This window comes from Sarcophilus harrisii, chromosome 3 (assembly GCF_902635505.1).
Source record: "Sarcophilus harrisii chromosome 3, mSarHar1.11, whole genome shotgun sequence".
In the NCBI taxonomy this organism is placed as follows: Eukaryota; Metazoa; Chordata; class Mammalia; order Dasyuromorphia; family Dasyuridae; genus Sarcophilus; species Sarcophilus harrisii.
This window is the reverse complement of record NC_045428.1, coordinates 163,195,240-163,211,979: the sequence shown is the minus strand read 5'-3', so window position 1 is coordinate 163,211,979 and position 16,740 is coordinate 163,195,240. Positions and strand designations below refer to the sequence as shown.

General features: G+C 33.5%; 1 protein-coding gene and 1 long non-coding RNA gene across 6 annotated transcripts in view; one reads left to right on the top strand and one right to left on the bottom strand.

The window, feature by feature from the left end:
* Nucleotides 1-10,494, top strand: part of LOC116422282 — a 108,683-nt gene extending 98,189 nt beyond the window's left edge. Inside the window, exon 3 of the long non-coding RNA XR_004232855.1 lies at nucleotides 9,460-10,494. This is a non-coding gene — a long non-coding RNA (uncharacterized LOC116422282). The remainder of the gene's footprint in view (nucleotides 1-9,459) is intronic.
* The window catches only part of ARHGEF7 (Rho guanine nucleotide exchange factor 7), a 319,978-nt gene that overhangs the window by 114,901 nt on the left and 188,337 nt on the right, over nucleotides 1-16,740 (bottom strand). For all 5 annotated transcript variants that reach the window (XM_031958722.1, XM_031958725.1, XM_031958724.1 and 2 more), the window contains exons 7-8: nucleotides 6,074-6,168; nucleotides 5,705-5,800 (exon numbers count right to left, since the gene is read on the bottom strand). In XM_031958722.1, the coding sequence (XP_031814582.1) occupies nucleotides 5,705-5,800; nucleotides 6,074-6,168 (191 nt within the window). The remainder of the gene's footprint in view (nucleotides 1-5,704; nucleotides 5,801-6,073; nucleotides 6,169-16,740) is intronic.

The following is a 16,740-nucleotide window of genomic DNA, read 5'->3' as shown; positions in this document are numbered from 1 at the left end:
AGAGTCATTGCTGCCAATTAAACACAAAACATCATCAAAAGCATTTACCAAGAATCTGGTTGTCTATGTGGTTGCATAAAAAGAGCAAGATGGGTCAGACCTCAATGGGTTTGCATTAAGACAAAAATTATTATATAACACATTGAGGGCATGCGCCAAACAGTTATCCTAAAATGCCCATGAGGAGAGAATAAATAGAAATTACTCAAGTAATACATGTCTCCTAATTAATAAAAGATGATTTCACAGAAAAGTTGGGATACTTCAGCATTTGTCTATACTTGTGACATTTCTAACACTATTCAAAGAATTACATGTTTATGGTACTAATCTAAAGAAGCTATTTATTTCTCCCTAATGCTTGGCCCAGTTGCTGAGGCCTAGTGAATAGGGAGGCCTCAGTTTTGATTAGTGGGCAGGAATAGCAGTTTAGACTTTTGGGGGGTATGGGCAATTTATAATACTCTACCACTCCACAATTATCAGTATCTGAATGCTGTTTTTAATAATAAAACAAAATAAATCCAAGCATATGTATGTCTGTTTTGTACAAGTGCTAATGACAGAAAACTTAGGTCAGGAATAAATAGGTATTGATCTAGATAGATGAACACTTGGAAACAAAACACAGTTTTCAATCATTCCAAGCTGCTTATTGTCACAGAAATGTATTTTTTTTTAAACACTGAAGAGTTTTCCATTTGATCATGAATCAGTGTATAAACGTTATGATCTCTTAAGATTCAAATTCTCATGTGACCCAAAGGATAATGGAAAAATATATTGGAGAACTGTAAGATGCAAGATTCACTAAAGATGATTTGGCATGTGAGAAGTAGCATAAAAGGAATCAAAGACACATGACTTGTGAAGGAAGTGGGGCAGTAATAAGTAAAAAGAAATAAATGAACATTACAAGTAAAAACTGGATATCCACAAAATAACAACTTCAAAGGCTCTGACATCACAGCCTTTTTATCTTAGAGGAAGACTACTCTAATCCCCCAATACTATGTTCGAACCACCACTGGAAGGACCTTATAAAATCTAAAACTGCCTACAGGTTGCACAAGTCATTTTAAGTTTACAGCTATTTTCTCTGACATAGGCAGTAAGAACTAAGTGTAGTCCTCTTTAAGACCAGAGGAGTTGTAAAGGAATACGATTAAATCCAATAAATTTAAGGAGTTTGATTTAAGTTCAATATGAAGATCTTTCTGACAATGGATCAGCAGCCTTGAAAAGTAATGATTTATTTCCTTGTTATTTTTTTTTCAATCAGAGACTACACTGACTTTTTGTCAGAGATGGAACTCACATATTTGACAAGAAAAGAAAGGAAGTAGGACAAAATGACCTTTAAATATGCTTTCAGAATAAGATTCTGTGTACAGGACAGAAGTCAAGATAGGTGATTTTGGGCAATTCGGGGGAGGACAACTCGTGAAAAAAGAAGAGAGGAAGGGTCAGAAACATGTACATGATAATACAATAATTTGTAAACATCCATGAAGAAAAGATACTTTTAAAAAGTCAAATAATAAGGAAGAAATTTCCTCAGGAAAATGAGCTCTGAAATGTTATTTAAAGAAAGAAAAGGAAGGATGCATTTTGACAAATGGGAAAATGTTCTATAACTTGGAACCATATGAACACATGCTTAGAAGCAGGAGGGAGCTTTAATAAAATTAGGGAGCACCAAGAATGGAAAGTTAGTTGAAAACAGTTATAGATGCTAAAAAAACAAAAATAAAAATAAAAAAATAAGAGTAGATAAAGTGTAATTAGCTGATAAACAGTTCTAAAACTTACATTAGAAATTCATGTTCTAAGAAGATGGGAAAGATCAAAATAGGAAGAAAAAGCTTAAAATGGAGGGAGGGAAGGAACCAACAATATTTCCATTATTAATATAAAAGAAATTTCCTGGGAAGAGAAATTATTATTCTAAACCCTACTTTACAAATGAGTAGACAGGGTCACCATGCCTTGTAATTTAGTAATTTGTCTACATCTATAAAAATCAAGAAAAATATCAGTATTATATTTAAGTTCTCATGAAAAACAATCCAACACTCCATTCACTAGACTTCATTATTAAGCATCAGTAAGAAAAGGAATAATGTCTGCTGTCAATATGTGAAGAAATACACCTTTTATAAAGAATTAAAACTACAGCAAATGAGCCCTATTTGCCAGGTAGCGAAGCTGAGTGATATTCAAGCTACTCTATTCAATGGCATATCAATATGCCACATTACTCAGGTTGGGAAAGCTACAAGAAGAAAACTGATTTAAATTTTTGGTTGGAGGCCAGTGTTTAGTCATCCTGGCATGCTACTGCTTTTCACTATATGTCCCAATACAAAGTACTTTGATGGAACTTTAAAGCCTGCCAAAAAATTAAAGTGATAAACTTATTTTCAGTTTAACAAGTTGTTAATCAATTTACAGAGCTGACTTTTTAGCTTTATAATATAACAAGCTAACATAAATCAAGGGTACAGGGCAAATTCGCTTCTCTCTATCTGTAAAAATTAGGAAGAAGCCAATCTAAACGAACTGGAATGAAATCAGAAATTCAGAGATCAATGAGATTTTAAAGGAAAAGTACAACTCATGTAAATAAAATTAGCATTTATTTAGTATTTACCATGTGGCAGGCACTGTGCTAAGGACTAGGGATACAAAGAAAGGCCAAAAAATAAAAAAATAAAATAAAAATCCCTCATCTCAAGGAAGTGATAGTCTAATGGAGAAAAGGATATACAAATAAAATGTATGTGAACAAGACAAATTGATAATAATCTCAGAACAAAGGCACTAATACAAAGGAGGACTGGAGATAGGCTTTTTTGCAGAAGATAAGACTTTAGTGAACACTTGAAGGAAGCCAGGGAACCTAGGAGGCACAGAAGAGGGAGAACATTCCAGGCACTGGAAACAGCTAGTAAAACAGGCACCACATCATGAGATAGAGTGACATATAACAGGAACAGCAAGGAGGCCAATTTCACTGGATCTTAAGGGAAGATGGGTATAAGATGTAAGACAACTGAAAAAAAAGAGGCCAGGTTATGAAGGGTTCTAAACACTCAACAGAAAATTTAGATTTGATGCTGAAACGGGGATTCTAATAAATGGGGGTTGGAGGTTATGAATAGGAGGGAAGGGAAAGTATTTTGGTCAGAGTTGCATGTCAAGAAAATCAGTTTGGATAGCTAAATACAAAAAGGGTAGAGACTTGGAAACAAGAAGGATCAATCAGTGTAATGTTCTCTTTTCGGTTTTCCTGGGGTTTCTCTGGGGCAGCCTTCCTGCCCAGTAATCCTGTAATAATCCTGTAATAATCCCAGTAATTCCTTCCTGTTCAGTAATCACCACAAGTGCAGCCAGGTGTTAAAGTCCAAATCCTTTATTTTCTCTTTCAAAGTCTTGTCCCTTTCCAGGTTAGCTTTCTTGGAGGCCTCTCTCTTTTCTTGGTTCCGAGAGCTTGAGCTCCTGCCTCCTTCTCTGCCCTCTAAATCTCTCCAAATTGATCCTGGCTCTGTCTGTTCGAGCTTATATGCTCTCTTATCATAGGTATGATTCTTGTGCAACTATATTAAGTACTAAGTACATGTACTGAACTAGAGAACTTTTAAGCACCATGCTAAACCACCATTGTCTTTATCAATTCCACTGAGTTAGGACCTTGTAAAAATCCTTTGTTTTAAGTTCAGAGTTCTAGCCCATAACAAATCAGCAAACTACTGCAATAATCCAGGCATGAAGAGGTGAGGGCCTGCGCACCAGGATGGGTACAGAGGAGAGAAGGGGGCATATATGAGAGAAGTTATAAAGGTGGGAAGGACAGGACTTGGTGAGTGATTTAAAATGGAAGATAAGGGAGAGACATTGAGCATAACAAATTGGGTTCACCTGAACCTGAGTTCAGGTTGGATATGTTGAGGTAAAGAGCACTATGGGACAGTCAGTTCAATATGGTCAAGGACAGAAATTAGATAGAGATGGACAAGAAAATCTAAGCACCGTCTGCAGAGAGATGATCACTGAAACCATCAGAACTGATATCACCAAATGAAATAGTATAAAAGGAGAAGAGAATGAGGCCCAAGTCAGAGCCCTGGAGGACTCCGGAAGTTAGCACACAGTTCAATTTGAAAAATATCAGCATTTCAAAGGAAAACAAAAGCAACTTTCACCTCTCTTTATGTTTTACATTTATGAGTGACTAGTTTAAATATATTACTGAATAACACCTCAAAAACATAAATACTAGAAAGAATATAGCAGTGCTCAATAAGTTATTATTAATTGCTGTCAATGAACACTCACAGAAAGTAAACTAGTCACATATCATACAAGGAGAGTAAAACATCCTCCTGAAAGAATATTAATGTAAGGCCTTAAGGACAAACCACCTTTGTTTTCTGCCCTGACACACCATTCAAACAAATTCAAAATGTGGCCAATATGTCCAAAGTTCTATCCAAAAATGTCCTTATTCAAAACTTGTATGAAGTGATAGCAAGAAAATAGAACCCAGAAAAGAATATAATGATTAAAATTACATAGAAGAAACCAACATTAAAATGCTGCCATAGATTACAATTTCCATTTGTGGTCCTAAAGAAAAAGAAACATATTTCTCTCCTCTTGGAAGAAAACCTGAGAGACTAAGAGCGTAGAATGAGAACTGTACTGTCAAAGGAGAACTGTACTTTATTATAAGAAGGATTTTAATAAAGAAGAGGTACACATTGGAAAATAACTGCAATTTTTTAAAAAGGTCTTAGGTAAGGTAAAACATGTGAAAAAGAGAGGACAGAAAGGTGAAGAGAGAAAATATTTTATTCTTGGCATACAAGTAATATAAGGCATACTCAGGAAGAAAACTCTTTCCATAAAGAAGTTTGGAAATATGTTCACCCTTTGGATTTCTGATAGCAAAAATAAATGTACAAAAATTGGAAAATACTATTTACTTATATGCATTTATTTTATTTGCTTCTCACTACCGTAGACAGAAATGATACAATGTGACTAATAGAATGGACTATTCTGAAAAGGCAGTAGAAAGGTAGATAACTCTTCACAATCTATATTCAAAACTACTTCAAAACACCATATACATCATTACCTATTTCTAAAGGACAATGAGTAACAGTCCTGAACAAATTTGGAACTGATGAACAACCACTGAGACATGTCTTTTGGCTTCAGGAAGTTAAATGATGAAGTTGCAATAAAAACATTCAATACAGGCTACTATTATTCAGTTCTATCTCCCTCAAAAAGGGGAAAGATTATGATATCTAACATTACTTTCTAAGCCTAAAAGTACTTTTACAAATCTATATCCTCTACATGCTTTTTACATCAAGTGATAACATCTATTCTTTGGATTTTAATAAGCACCCCAAGTTTGAAAGCACAAGCACAATGACCCAAAGTTTTTTGTTTTTATTGTTTTGTTTTGGGGGGAGGGGGAAGAAGAAGAAGAGCACCTTGGCTATAAATTAGGAGAGAAATCAGATCATCTAAACATACCTTTTCTACTGACACCAAGCTATCCTGAAAATTCAAACCCACAAGTTTTAATCTATAGAGATATGAATCCTGAAATGTTCTTAACTATACAATTCCTCAAAATACTATGGGAATCAAAATGAAACTTGCATTTTTAAAGTATGTTACTTACTTGGTGCATTCTTCTAAAGACTGTACAAGCATTTGCTGGAAAGAACTTATTTCTTCTAAATTTCCCATTAAATATAAAATATTTGTTGAGTTTAACCTGGTGGCAAGAAAAACACAAGTGAAAATGTGTAAGCAATTTTACAAACCTGACTCCTCCCCATCCAAAACCCATAAAATACTTTTATTTTTAAAGCATGCTTTAATCTAAGAATAATAGAGTTTAATCCTTCAATGCCATTTTTTTTATTTTCAACTTTCTAATAAAAGATGAGAGAGGGCAGCAGTAAGTAAAGAGACAGAAAGTAGTATAAGATAATTTAAGTATTAAAAAATTCCTTCTATTAGTAAAAAAATTAATAATCTAACTTACTTTTCACTGGACTGTAAGGGTCGCAGATAAGTTGAAAGAATAGTCTGTAGTTCTTTAGAATATTCATTTTCTGTTTCTAAAATATTCTGTAGCACCTACAATAAATGATGAATAACTATTAGCTAGCTTTCAAAGGATAACACTGCACAAGAATTACACACTTTGGGGGAAAAAAATTTTACCACCATTGTTCAATTCTTATCTTACACCTTTATAGAAGTAAGTGCTTGAGATCATCACTACATTCCAGCTCTTTGGCTCTGAAACTATTACTTTTTTGTTGTTGTTGTTACTGTTTGTTGTTTAATGCTTTTGGCAAGATGGGTTGGGATAATTTGAATAAACATTAACTCTTGTAACAACAACAACAACAAAAAAGAAACCAAACATCTCTAAAGTGAGAGCAAAAAGAATATACATCAGGTACCATTCTTTCCTGCGTTTAATACAACTAGTCATGTGAAAACTAGACATAAAACTACAAGACCACATTCCAATTCAATTCAACAAACATTTATTATATCTTTGAAATCTATAAAAAGTTAATAGGCCATACTAATAGCAGTGAATTAATAAAGCCATTTAGAAAAGCAATTTAGAATTATGTAAAGTAGCTAAAACAATCACTCCCTTTGACCCAGAGATTCTACTACTAGGTATATACCAAGGAGACGAGACCTCTGACAAAAATATGTTACATATACACCAAAATATCTGTAGTAGCACTTTCTGTGGTAATAGTCAATGAACAATAATCATTTATGAAGCAATTATTATTTGGTGTCAGCACTGTGCAAAGTTCTGGGGAAGCAAAGAACAATCCCCACTCTCAAGAAGTTCAGTCTAATGAAGGGGTTGAGAGTAAACAATTATGTACAAGTACGTTATATAGAGAACAAACTAGAGATAATGAAAATAATCAATAGAGGGAAGTCACCAACAATAAGGGATAGGGAGAAGCTTCTTACAGAACATGGGATTTGGGGAGAGGAGAGGGGAGGGGAGGGATGGGCAATAAGATAAAAAGACAAGGGACTTAAGTAAAGAGGATAATGTAAGTTGAGCTGATTCATCAAAGACTCAAGGTAAGTAAGAAGAAGCTTGTAGCCAGGGATGATACTGTATGCAAACACTAAGAGAGACAGTGATTTAGAGATCACAGAAAGTACAAAGAACAGGGACAGGATCCCTCAAGATAGAGGGAAAGACGAAATGACAACAATTATAATCACATAAATGAAAATTCAGAGTTCATGATATAAAAGAATATTTTTGAGTAATGGCAAGATCAAGGACATGACGATCTGCAGAAGACTCAGGTGGAAGTACAGGTTATGGTTGGAAAGCAATAAATTGAGGTTAGGGAATTTGAGAATATATCAACATCTATATTAAAATCTCCAGGTTATCAGGACAGGAATTGCAAAGGAGAAAGATTGTGAACCATGGTTGCTAAAGTTACTGAGGAATGGAGAAGGTTCTGGAAATCTTGTAGATAATATTGACTGAGTGATAAATATGGACTAAGTGCTCCTCAAAAGAGGAGAGATTACAGATTGAAGGTAGTAGAGAAAGAACATACAGAAGCAATGAGGAACAAAAAGAGGACCTTTTCTTTTAGGTAAAAAATAAACTTCTCTGCTTGACAGGTAAATTATTTCCCAGGCTTTTAGTATTCTTGCATATTAGTTCCCTTCACACATCTATCACATAGCCATTCCATCCTAGGTTTCAGGATAGTGTAGTGTTTGAAAGAATACTTTAACCAGAATTCAAAGGGATCTTCAGTATAGTTCTACTTCCATCATTAATTTGATATAGCATTTTGAATAAGTTAGTTCAGCATGCTACAGAGAAGTAAGGGATTAAATATACAGAATGACACATATTTCTGCATGTGACAAAAATGGATCCTTTTGCTTGATTATTCATATTTGTTATCAAAGTTTTATTTTTTCTTCTCACCACATCCTGTGAGAAGTAGGAAGAGGGGAAGGAGAGGGTGGAAAAAATAAATTTATTTTTTAAAACGTGACTATCTCCCTGACCCTCAATGTCTCATTAAAGTCCCTTACAGTTCTAATGATATATCTTTATATATGACCCAGTATTACATTTACTAATCACTCAAAAAAGATTTCATAGGAAAATATTCACTTTTCTGAACACCTAGGACATTTTCATGTTTAAATGTATGTGAAGAAAAATGCATTACTTTAGTAATATATAAAGGATAGCAATATCATCTATCTCAAAAGCACAGGAACAAATACTAAATTATACAATTTGATATACAATATATTACTCTTTGAACAGATACTCCAGTGATTTTGGTCATTCATGATTAAATGCAAACCTGGTTAAATATCTAGTGCTGCACTATTTAACAAGGAAAATTTCAAGTTTCTTTTGCTGATAACATTGAACTCCAGTATTATTACCTGAATGGATCTACTCACTAAAGGGTAGATTCGAGGAAGAAAGGCAGAAGAGGAGGAATCATGTATGGAGCCATTAAGATTTATTTGTTCATTTATTTGTTGAGAGTCTGGATCCTAATCCTAAAAGTCATACAATGTCTTCCTTCTGAGAAAAATACGTAAATGTCAAGTTATAAAAGTAGTTCTTAAGTGGGGAACTTAAGTTACAGTCTAACTGTATTAATTCTCTGAGCAGAGGGAAATTGTGAGCTAGATTATTTTCTTTCAAAATACAAAGTGGAAACGAAGCATAATGGGATCTTAAAAGGGAGGAGTGATGTCTCAATTAGGAATATTAAAAGTTTTATTGATCTTAAAATAAAGATACATAAGATGAATTAACTTCTTAATTACAGATATTAAATAAACAAATAATACTAACTAGTTATTAAAAATATTACTGCCAGAAATTTCTCCAAAAAAAGTTTAATACAAAATTCAAAATTTTTTCATTATCTCATAATGAAAAGACAACACAACTAGCTTTAAAAAAACAAAACTCTGTGAACAGTAAAAATAGTACATAAGAAGCTAAATGGTTCCCAATAAGAATGTGCTGTAAATACAACCTTCCAACTGTTCTCCCCAAGAAAAAAATATACTATCCTCATTGAGATAATTAAGTCTTAACTCTAGTCAGCTACTAGCCTTAAACATTATTCTAAAATAACTTATAACCAAGTTACTTTAGTTTTTTTACCCAAATAGAGAGAAGACAGATTAAAAAAAAAAAAAAAAGGCATGATATACTTGCTGAATCTTTCCTGAAGTTTTCTATTTTGCAATTATCTGGTTTTTCACCAACTTTCTGGACTTCAGCAAGAGAAACATATTTCTGTCTCAAATTTCATTATTACGTCTAGGTGCTTTAATAATCATCATTTTCCCCCCTTTTCTGCTTTTCAGGATGTTTTAGCTGCTGCAGGATCCCATGAGACATCACTTGAAGATTCACTTCCAGAATTAACTCACAGTATGCTACTGATAAGACTGAGGACTAAAATAAAATACAACCTGAAATAGCAGCCTCTAAAAATCCACAACAATGAAACAAAAAGCTAAGTCTATCCAGTACAAGCCTTCCCTAAATTACAAGATAGTGAAAAATCAAACTTAGTTAACAACAATGTCACATAGAGAGCTCAATCAATTCTTTAAGACAATTCCTAAATTGTCAACTCTAATAAGCTTCATTAGTCTACACAGTATCACTCATCTAGCAGCTGAACTGAAACTTAGGTCTTGATTACTTTGAGGAGGTACCAAGATAGTATATTATACAAGCTCCCAGAAAGTCCCAGTGTAAATCACTCTAAGGGATGGCTCAAAAACTTTTGCTTAAGATCTATTAAGGCAGACTTCAAATTTAGGAGCCAGATCAATGTTTCATTTTTCAAGGAAAAGAATGCAAAAGGGAACACATTAAATCATGCAAGATATAAGTGCCCAGTCCCAGGAGAAGCTCAAAGGAAAAGCTCAGCACAATTGTACAAGTGAAAATGCACATACATGCACACATGTGCACACCCATACACATAAATATCTAGTTAGTATATTAAGTTTATAATTAGTTAATATAAGGTAATATTAATAATAGGTAAGATTAAAAAGAGGAACTTACAAGTCACTTATGGACTGTCCTATAAATTAAAGAAGCATAACAACTGCAAACCATCTCAAAAATAAAGGGACCATAGAAGCCACTGGAAAATGTTTCATAAATTAACAAAAGCTGCATCCTAAGATTATGTGCTACATAATGGGGAAGCCAGCTAGGCTTTAAAGTAAGGCTCTCTGAAGACTACTAACAGTTCTTATTCTGTAAACCTTAGATAAGCTCTAGACATGCAGTAAGATGAGCAGAACACCAGAAAAGCATTACGATTATAAATTAACCTTAAGATATTGCTGATAAATTTGGGATGATGTGGATATATTCATCAAGTAATCATAAAGTATCAAAGCAGGAAATCAGTCTGTGCTTGCCACCCATACTCTATTAAAAGTGAGACTCCTAACTCCTGCCACCCCCATGCACTTCTTCATGTATCGCTAGCCCATGCTGCACCATTGCTCCCAATTCTGAGCTACAATGATGTCATTCTCTGTATTCCTCCCTATTCCCGTTCTCATCTACATGCTGCCTGCCACTATTTGCATTGTTTGCAACTGTATTCCCTCCTTAATATCATTGGTGAATATCCAACTACAAGGGCCAGCCACACTTCAATCAAGAGGAATTTCCTAATTTCCTGAGGTCTGTTCCCTTAATAACAAACTGAGAGCATCAGGACCCAGACAATACATTATTCATACTCTATTCCTGAATAAGTAAAGCACAATGAATCCATGGATAGAAACCAATGATAGCTGAACCTCATATCTCTTTTTTTCCTGGGTCACAATGTATCAATTAATAATTCCATAAATTAACTGGCAGATCAAAATGTACATCTAACTGTCAATGATCCTTTATCATTCTTTCCCCTACCCCTTAGAGGGTTCAAAGGGTACAATAAGGTATACTTTGGCAGATTAGTCTGTTTATAGGCCCAAAGTGGACCTTTATTTTCACTCCCTGTTATTTCCAGTAATACAGTCCAGAGCTAGACTTCAACATATGACAAGGAAGTATGTTTTTATATTCTTGGGAAAGATTGAGGAAAAAAATGATAAATATAAAAAAAATGTTAAATTCAAATACTATTTAGATAATTAAAAGTGTATTCATTACCAACATATAAGAAACTGGCCTTGGATAATAGGTATTTTCCTGCTTTGATTAAAATTAACTTAGATGAACTGATACTAAGTGAATTGAGCAGAACCAAAAGAACTGTATATACACAATAACACCAAGAAGATATGATGATCAATTTTGATAGACTTGAGGTGATTTCAACAATGAGGTGAGTTAAGACAATTCCAATGGACTTGAGATAGTCATCTAAATCCAGAGAAAGAACTATGGAAACATGGATTAAAGGATAGTATTTTCGCCTTTTTTGTTGTTGTTATTTGCTTGGTTACAACCCCGCTCCCCCATGGTTTTTTTTTTCCATTTTGATCTGATTTTTTTTTTTTTACTCAAAATGCAGAATATAGAAATATCTTCAAAAGAATTGCACACATTTAACCTATAAAAAATTGTTTGCTATGTTGGAGGAGGAGGAGGAAGAGCAGAGGAAGAAGAACTTAAAACAAGGTTTTGCAAAGGTGAAAATTATCTTTGCATATATTTAAAAACATAAAATATCATTGAAAAGGATTTTAAAATCAACTTCCAGAGATCCCCCCCGCCTTTTTTTTTTTCTTTGTTGGTCAGGTCAATATACAGAAGGTCTCTTCTTCCTTACTCCCAAATCCAGTTAGATACAAAGTCCAATGACTGGATTTCTAATCCAACAGCTTCTTTTTTTATAGGTAAGGAAAGTAAAGCCCAGAATTTTTCCCAAAGTCACACAGATCTAAGTAACAAAACCGGGATTTGATTTTTAATACTATAATATTCCCCACTTTTCTCTCTTTTATAACTTACCTAGTTTACACTGTCATTACTGCTTATTTTGTTCTATACAATATTTATTCTTTTTTTCAGTTACTATTAAATCATCATCATAATTCATAATCATCTTCCCAATCACACTAAATGCTTGCTCATTAAACTTGACATTTTCCAAAAATATCCAGAAATCCTGGGAAAGCAAGGTCTTTGTACTATTGAAGCCAAATAATATTTTAAATCATATCTCAAACTATTCTTTATACTTCAGGAAAAAAATTTTACATTATATACCATCCACTTGCTAAAATTCTATCCCAACAGTCTGAATCTCTATGTTGTCAAATAGAAATGTGGACTTAAAGCAGTCACTGGATAGAAACATAAAACATAAGAAAAACCAGGTCAGCAGAGAACAATAATATAAAAGAACATTATAGAAAACGTTAAACAAACCAAACCTGAACCTACTTGAACACAGATTGTTAAGTAATAATGGCAGAGGCCTAGGGAAAAACGCTCACTAGAAAGGGATCGGAGTTGTTTTGAAGGACAATTTATCAAACTATAATCACTAGTTGGAAATATCCCTTAAGCAAATTCCCTTTGCTATAAATTTAAGGTAATCTATTTGGGAGTCAACCTTCAAAGACAAAACCAGAAGTTATATGAACACAATTACAAAACATTTTTCATATAAAGGTAGATCCAAACAACTGAAAGAATATCTGTTGGTCATGGGAAGACTGAACTAATATAATAAAAATGACAATTCTACCTAAATTAATCTACTTATTCAATGCCATACCAATCAAACTGCCAAGAAATATTTTATACACCTAGAAAAAAATAATTAAGAAAGTTCATTTGGAAGAACAAAAGGTCAAGAATTTCAAGCGAAATAATGAAAAAAAAATGCAAAAGAAGGTGGCCTAGCTATACCAGACCTAAACCTATATTATAAAGAGGCACTCATCAAAACCATTTGGTACTCTCAAAGAAACAGAATAGTGGATCACTGGAATACGTTAAGTTCACAAGACACAATAGTCAATGAATATAGTAAATTAGTATTTGATAACCCCAAAGACTCCAGCCTCTGGGATAAGAATTCACTATCTGACAAAAATTGCTCGGAAAACTAAAAAATAGTATGGCAGAATCTAGGCATTGGTCAACAGCTAACACCCTATACCAAAATGGGTTCATGATTTAAACATAAAGGGAGATACTATAAGCAAATCAGAACAAGGGATAATTTAACTCTCAGATCTATGGAGAAGGAAGAAATTTATGGTAAAAGAGGAACTACTTAACATTATGAAGAGCAAAACAAACAACTCTGATTACATTAAATTAAAAACTCTTTGCACAAACAAAACCAATGCAGCCAAAATTAGAAAGGAAACAGAAAGCCCGGGCGGGGGAGATTTCATAGCTAGTGTTTCTAACAAAGGCCTCATTTATGAAATATACAGAGAATGGACTTAAATTTATAAGAATACAAGCCATTCCCCAATTGATAAATGGGAAAAGGATATAAACAATTTCCAGATGAAAAAACTAAAAACATTTCTAGTCATGTAAAAATGTTCTAAATCACTATAAAGAAATGTAAATTAAGACAACTATGGAGATACCACACTTCACACCTCTTAAATTGGCTAAGATGATAAAAAAAAATTAATAAATGTTGAGGGATGTGGGAAAACTGGAACATTAATGCCTTGTTGTGGAGTTGTGATCCAACTATTCTGAAGAGCAATATGTAATGTCCAAAAGGCTATAAAACTGTGTATACCCTTTAAGTGTCTCTATTCGGTCTCTATCTCAGTGGGATAATAAAAGAGAAGAAAGGCCCAACATGTACAAAAATGTTTATAGAAACCTTTTTTATAATAAAGGAACTGGAAATTGAGTGGCTGCCCATCAGCTGGGGAATGGCTGAATGTGGATGTAATGGAATATAATAATATCCCATAATATAACAATAGTTCTGTAAGAAATGATGAGCAGGCTCATTTCAGAAAAATCTGGAAAGATTTACATGAAGTGAGGCTGAGTGAAGTAAGCAGCACCAAGAGAACATTGTATATAACAACAACAAGACTATGTGATGATCAACCATGATGAACTTGTCTCTTTTCAACAATGAGGTGTTCCAAGAAAATTCCAATAAACTTGTAATGTAAAGCACCATGCAAATCCAGACAAAGAACTATGGAGACTGAATCTGGATCTAAGAATAGTATTTTCATGTTTTTTTGTTGTTATTGGGTTTTTTGTTTTTCTTGATTCCCTTTTGATCTGATTTTTCTTTTGCATCATGATGATTATGTAAATATGTTTAGAAGAATTGCACATGTTTAACCTATATCACATTGCCTATTGTCCTGGGGTGGGGGAAGTGGGAGAAAAATTTGGAAAACAAGGTTTTGCAAAGGTGAAAGCTGAAAACTATCTTTGCATGTATTTGGAAAAATAAGATATTTTTTAAAAAACTAAAATAAATAAATTTAAGGACATCAAAGGATCTTTTTCAGTTAGATTACAACTTTATATCTTTTTTATTATAGCTTTTTATTGACGGAACATATGCATGGGTAATTTTTCAATAGTGACCCTTGCAAACACTTCTAACTTTTCCCTTCCTTCCCTCCATGTCCTCCCCTAGATGGTAAGCAGTCCAATATATGTTAAACATGTTAAAGTATACGTTAAATACAATATATGTATACATATTCATAGTTATCTTGGTGCACAACAAAAATCGGTTTTTAAAAAGAAGGTAAAAATAACCTGGGAAGAAAGGCAAAAATGCATATAACAACAGAAAAGGTGCAAATGCTATGTTGTGGTCCACACTTATTTCCCAGTGTTTTTTCACTGATTCTGTTCATCACTGATCATTTGAAACTGATTTGGATCCTCCCATTGCCGAAGATAGCCACTTCCATCAGAACTGATCCTCATGTAGTATTGTTGTTGAAGTGTATAATTATCTCCTAGTCTGCTCATTTCACTTAGCATCAGTTCATGTAAGTCTCTCCAGGCCTCTCTGAAATCATCCTCCTGATTGTTTCTTCCAGAACAATGGTATTCCATAACATTTATATACCATAATTCATTTAGCCATTCTTCAATTGATGGGCAATCCACTCAATTTCCAGTTTTAGCCACTACAAACAGGGCTGCCACAAACATTTTTGCATATACAGGTCCCTTTCCCTCCTTTAAGATCTCTTTGGGACATAAGCCCAGTAGTAATATTGCTCTGCTGGATGAAAAGGTCTGCACAGTTTGATAATTTTTGAATATAGTTCCAAATTGCTTTCCAGAATGGTTGGATTCGTTCACAACTCCACCAACAATGCATCAGTGTGGGAGTTTTCCCACATCCCCTCCAACATTCAGCTTTATCTTTTCCTGTCTTAGCCAATCTGACAAGTATGTAGTGGTATCTCAGAATTGTCTTAATTTACATTTCTCTGATCAATAATGATTTGGAACACCCTTTCATATGAGTAGAAATAGTTTCAATTTCATTCTCCAAAAACTGTCTGTTCATATCCTTTGACCATTTATCAATTGGAGAATGGCTTGATTTCTTTTAAGTTAGAATAATTCTCCATATATTTTGGAAATGAGGACTTTAACAGAACCTTTAACTGTAAAAATGTTTTCCCAGTTTGTTATTTCCCTTCAAATCTTGTGTGCATTAGTTTTGTTTGTACAAAAGCTTTTTAACTTGATATAATCAAAATTTTCTATTTTGTAGTCAATAATGATCTCTAGTTTTTTGGCCACAAATTCCTTCCTCCTCTACAGGTCTGAGAGATAAACTATCCTATGTTCTTCTAATTTGTTTATAATCTTATTCTTTATGCCTAAATCATGAACCCATTTTGATCTTATCTTGGTATACAGTGTTAAGTGAGGCTTAATGCCTACTTAGTACTGTACTAATTTCCAATTTTCCCAGCAGTTTTTGTCAAATAGCGAATTCTTATCCAAAAAGTTGGGGTCTTTCAATTTGTCAAACACTAGACTGCTATAATTATTGACTATTTTGTCCTGTGAACCTAATCTACTCCACTGATCAACTAGTCTATTTCGTAGCCATTACCAAATGGTTTTGGTGACCGCTGCTTTGTAATATAGTTTTAGACGAGGTACAACTAGGCCACCTTCATTTGATTTGTTTTTTCATTTAGTTCCCTTGAAATTTTTGACCTTTTGTTCTTCCAGATGAATTTTATTATTTTTTTTCTAAATCATTAAAATAGTTTCTTGGGAGTCTGATGGGTATAGCACTACATAAATAGATTAGTTTAAGTAGTACTATCATCTTTATTATATTCACTTGGTCTATCCAAGAGATATTTTTCCAATTGTTTAGATGTGGCTTTATCTGTGTAGAGAGTATTTTGTAGTTTTGCTCATATGGTTCTTGATGTTCCTTTGGCAGATAGATTCCCAAATATTTTATACTATCGACAGTTATTGTAAATTGAATTTCTCTTTGTATCCCTTGCTGTTGTATTTTGTTAGTAATGTATACAAATGCTGAGGATTTATGTGAATTTATATTGTATCCTGCAACTTTGCTAAAGTTGTGGATTACTTCTAATAGCTTTTCAGTAGAATCTCTGGAGGATTCTAGGTATACCATTATATCATCTCAA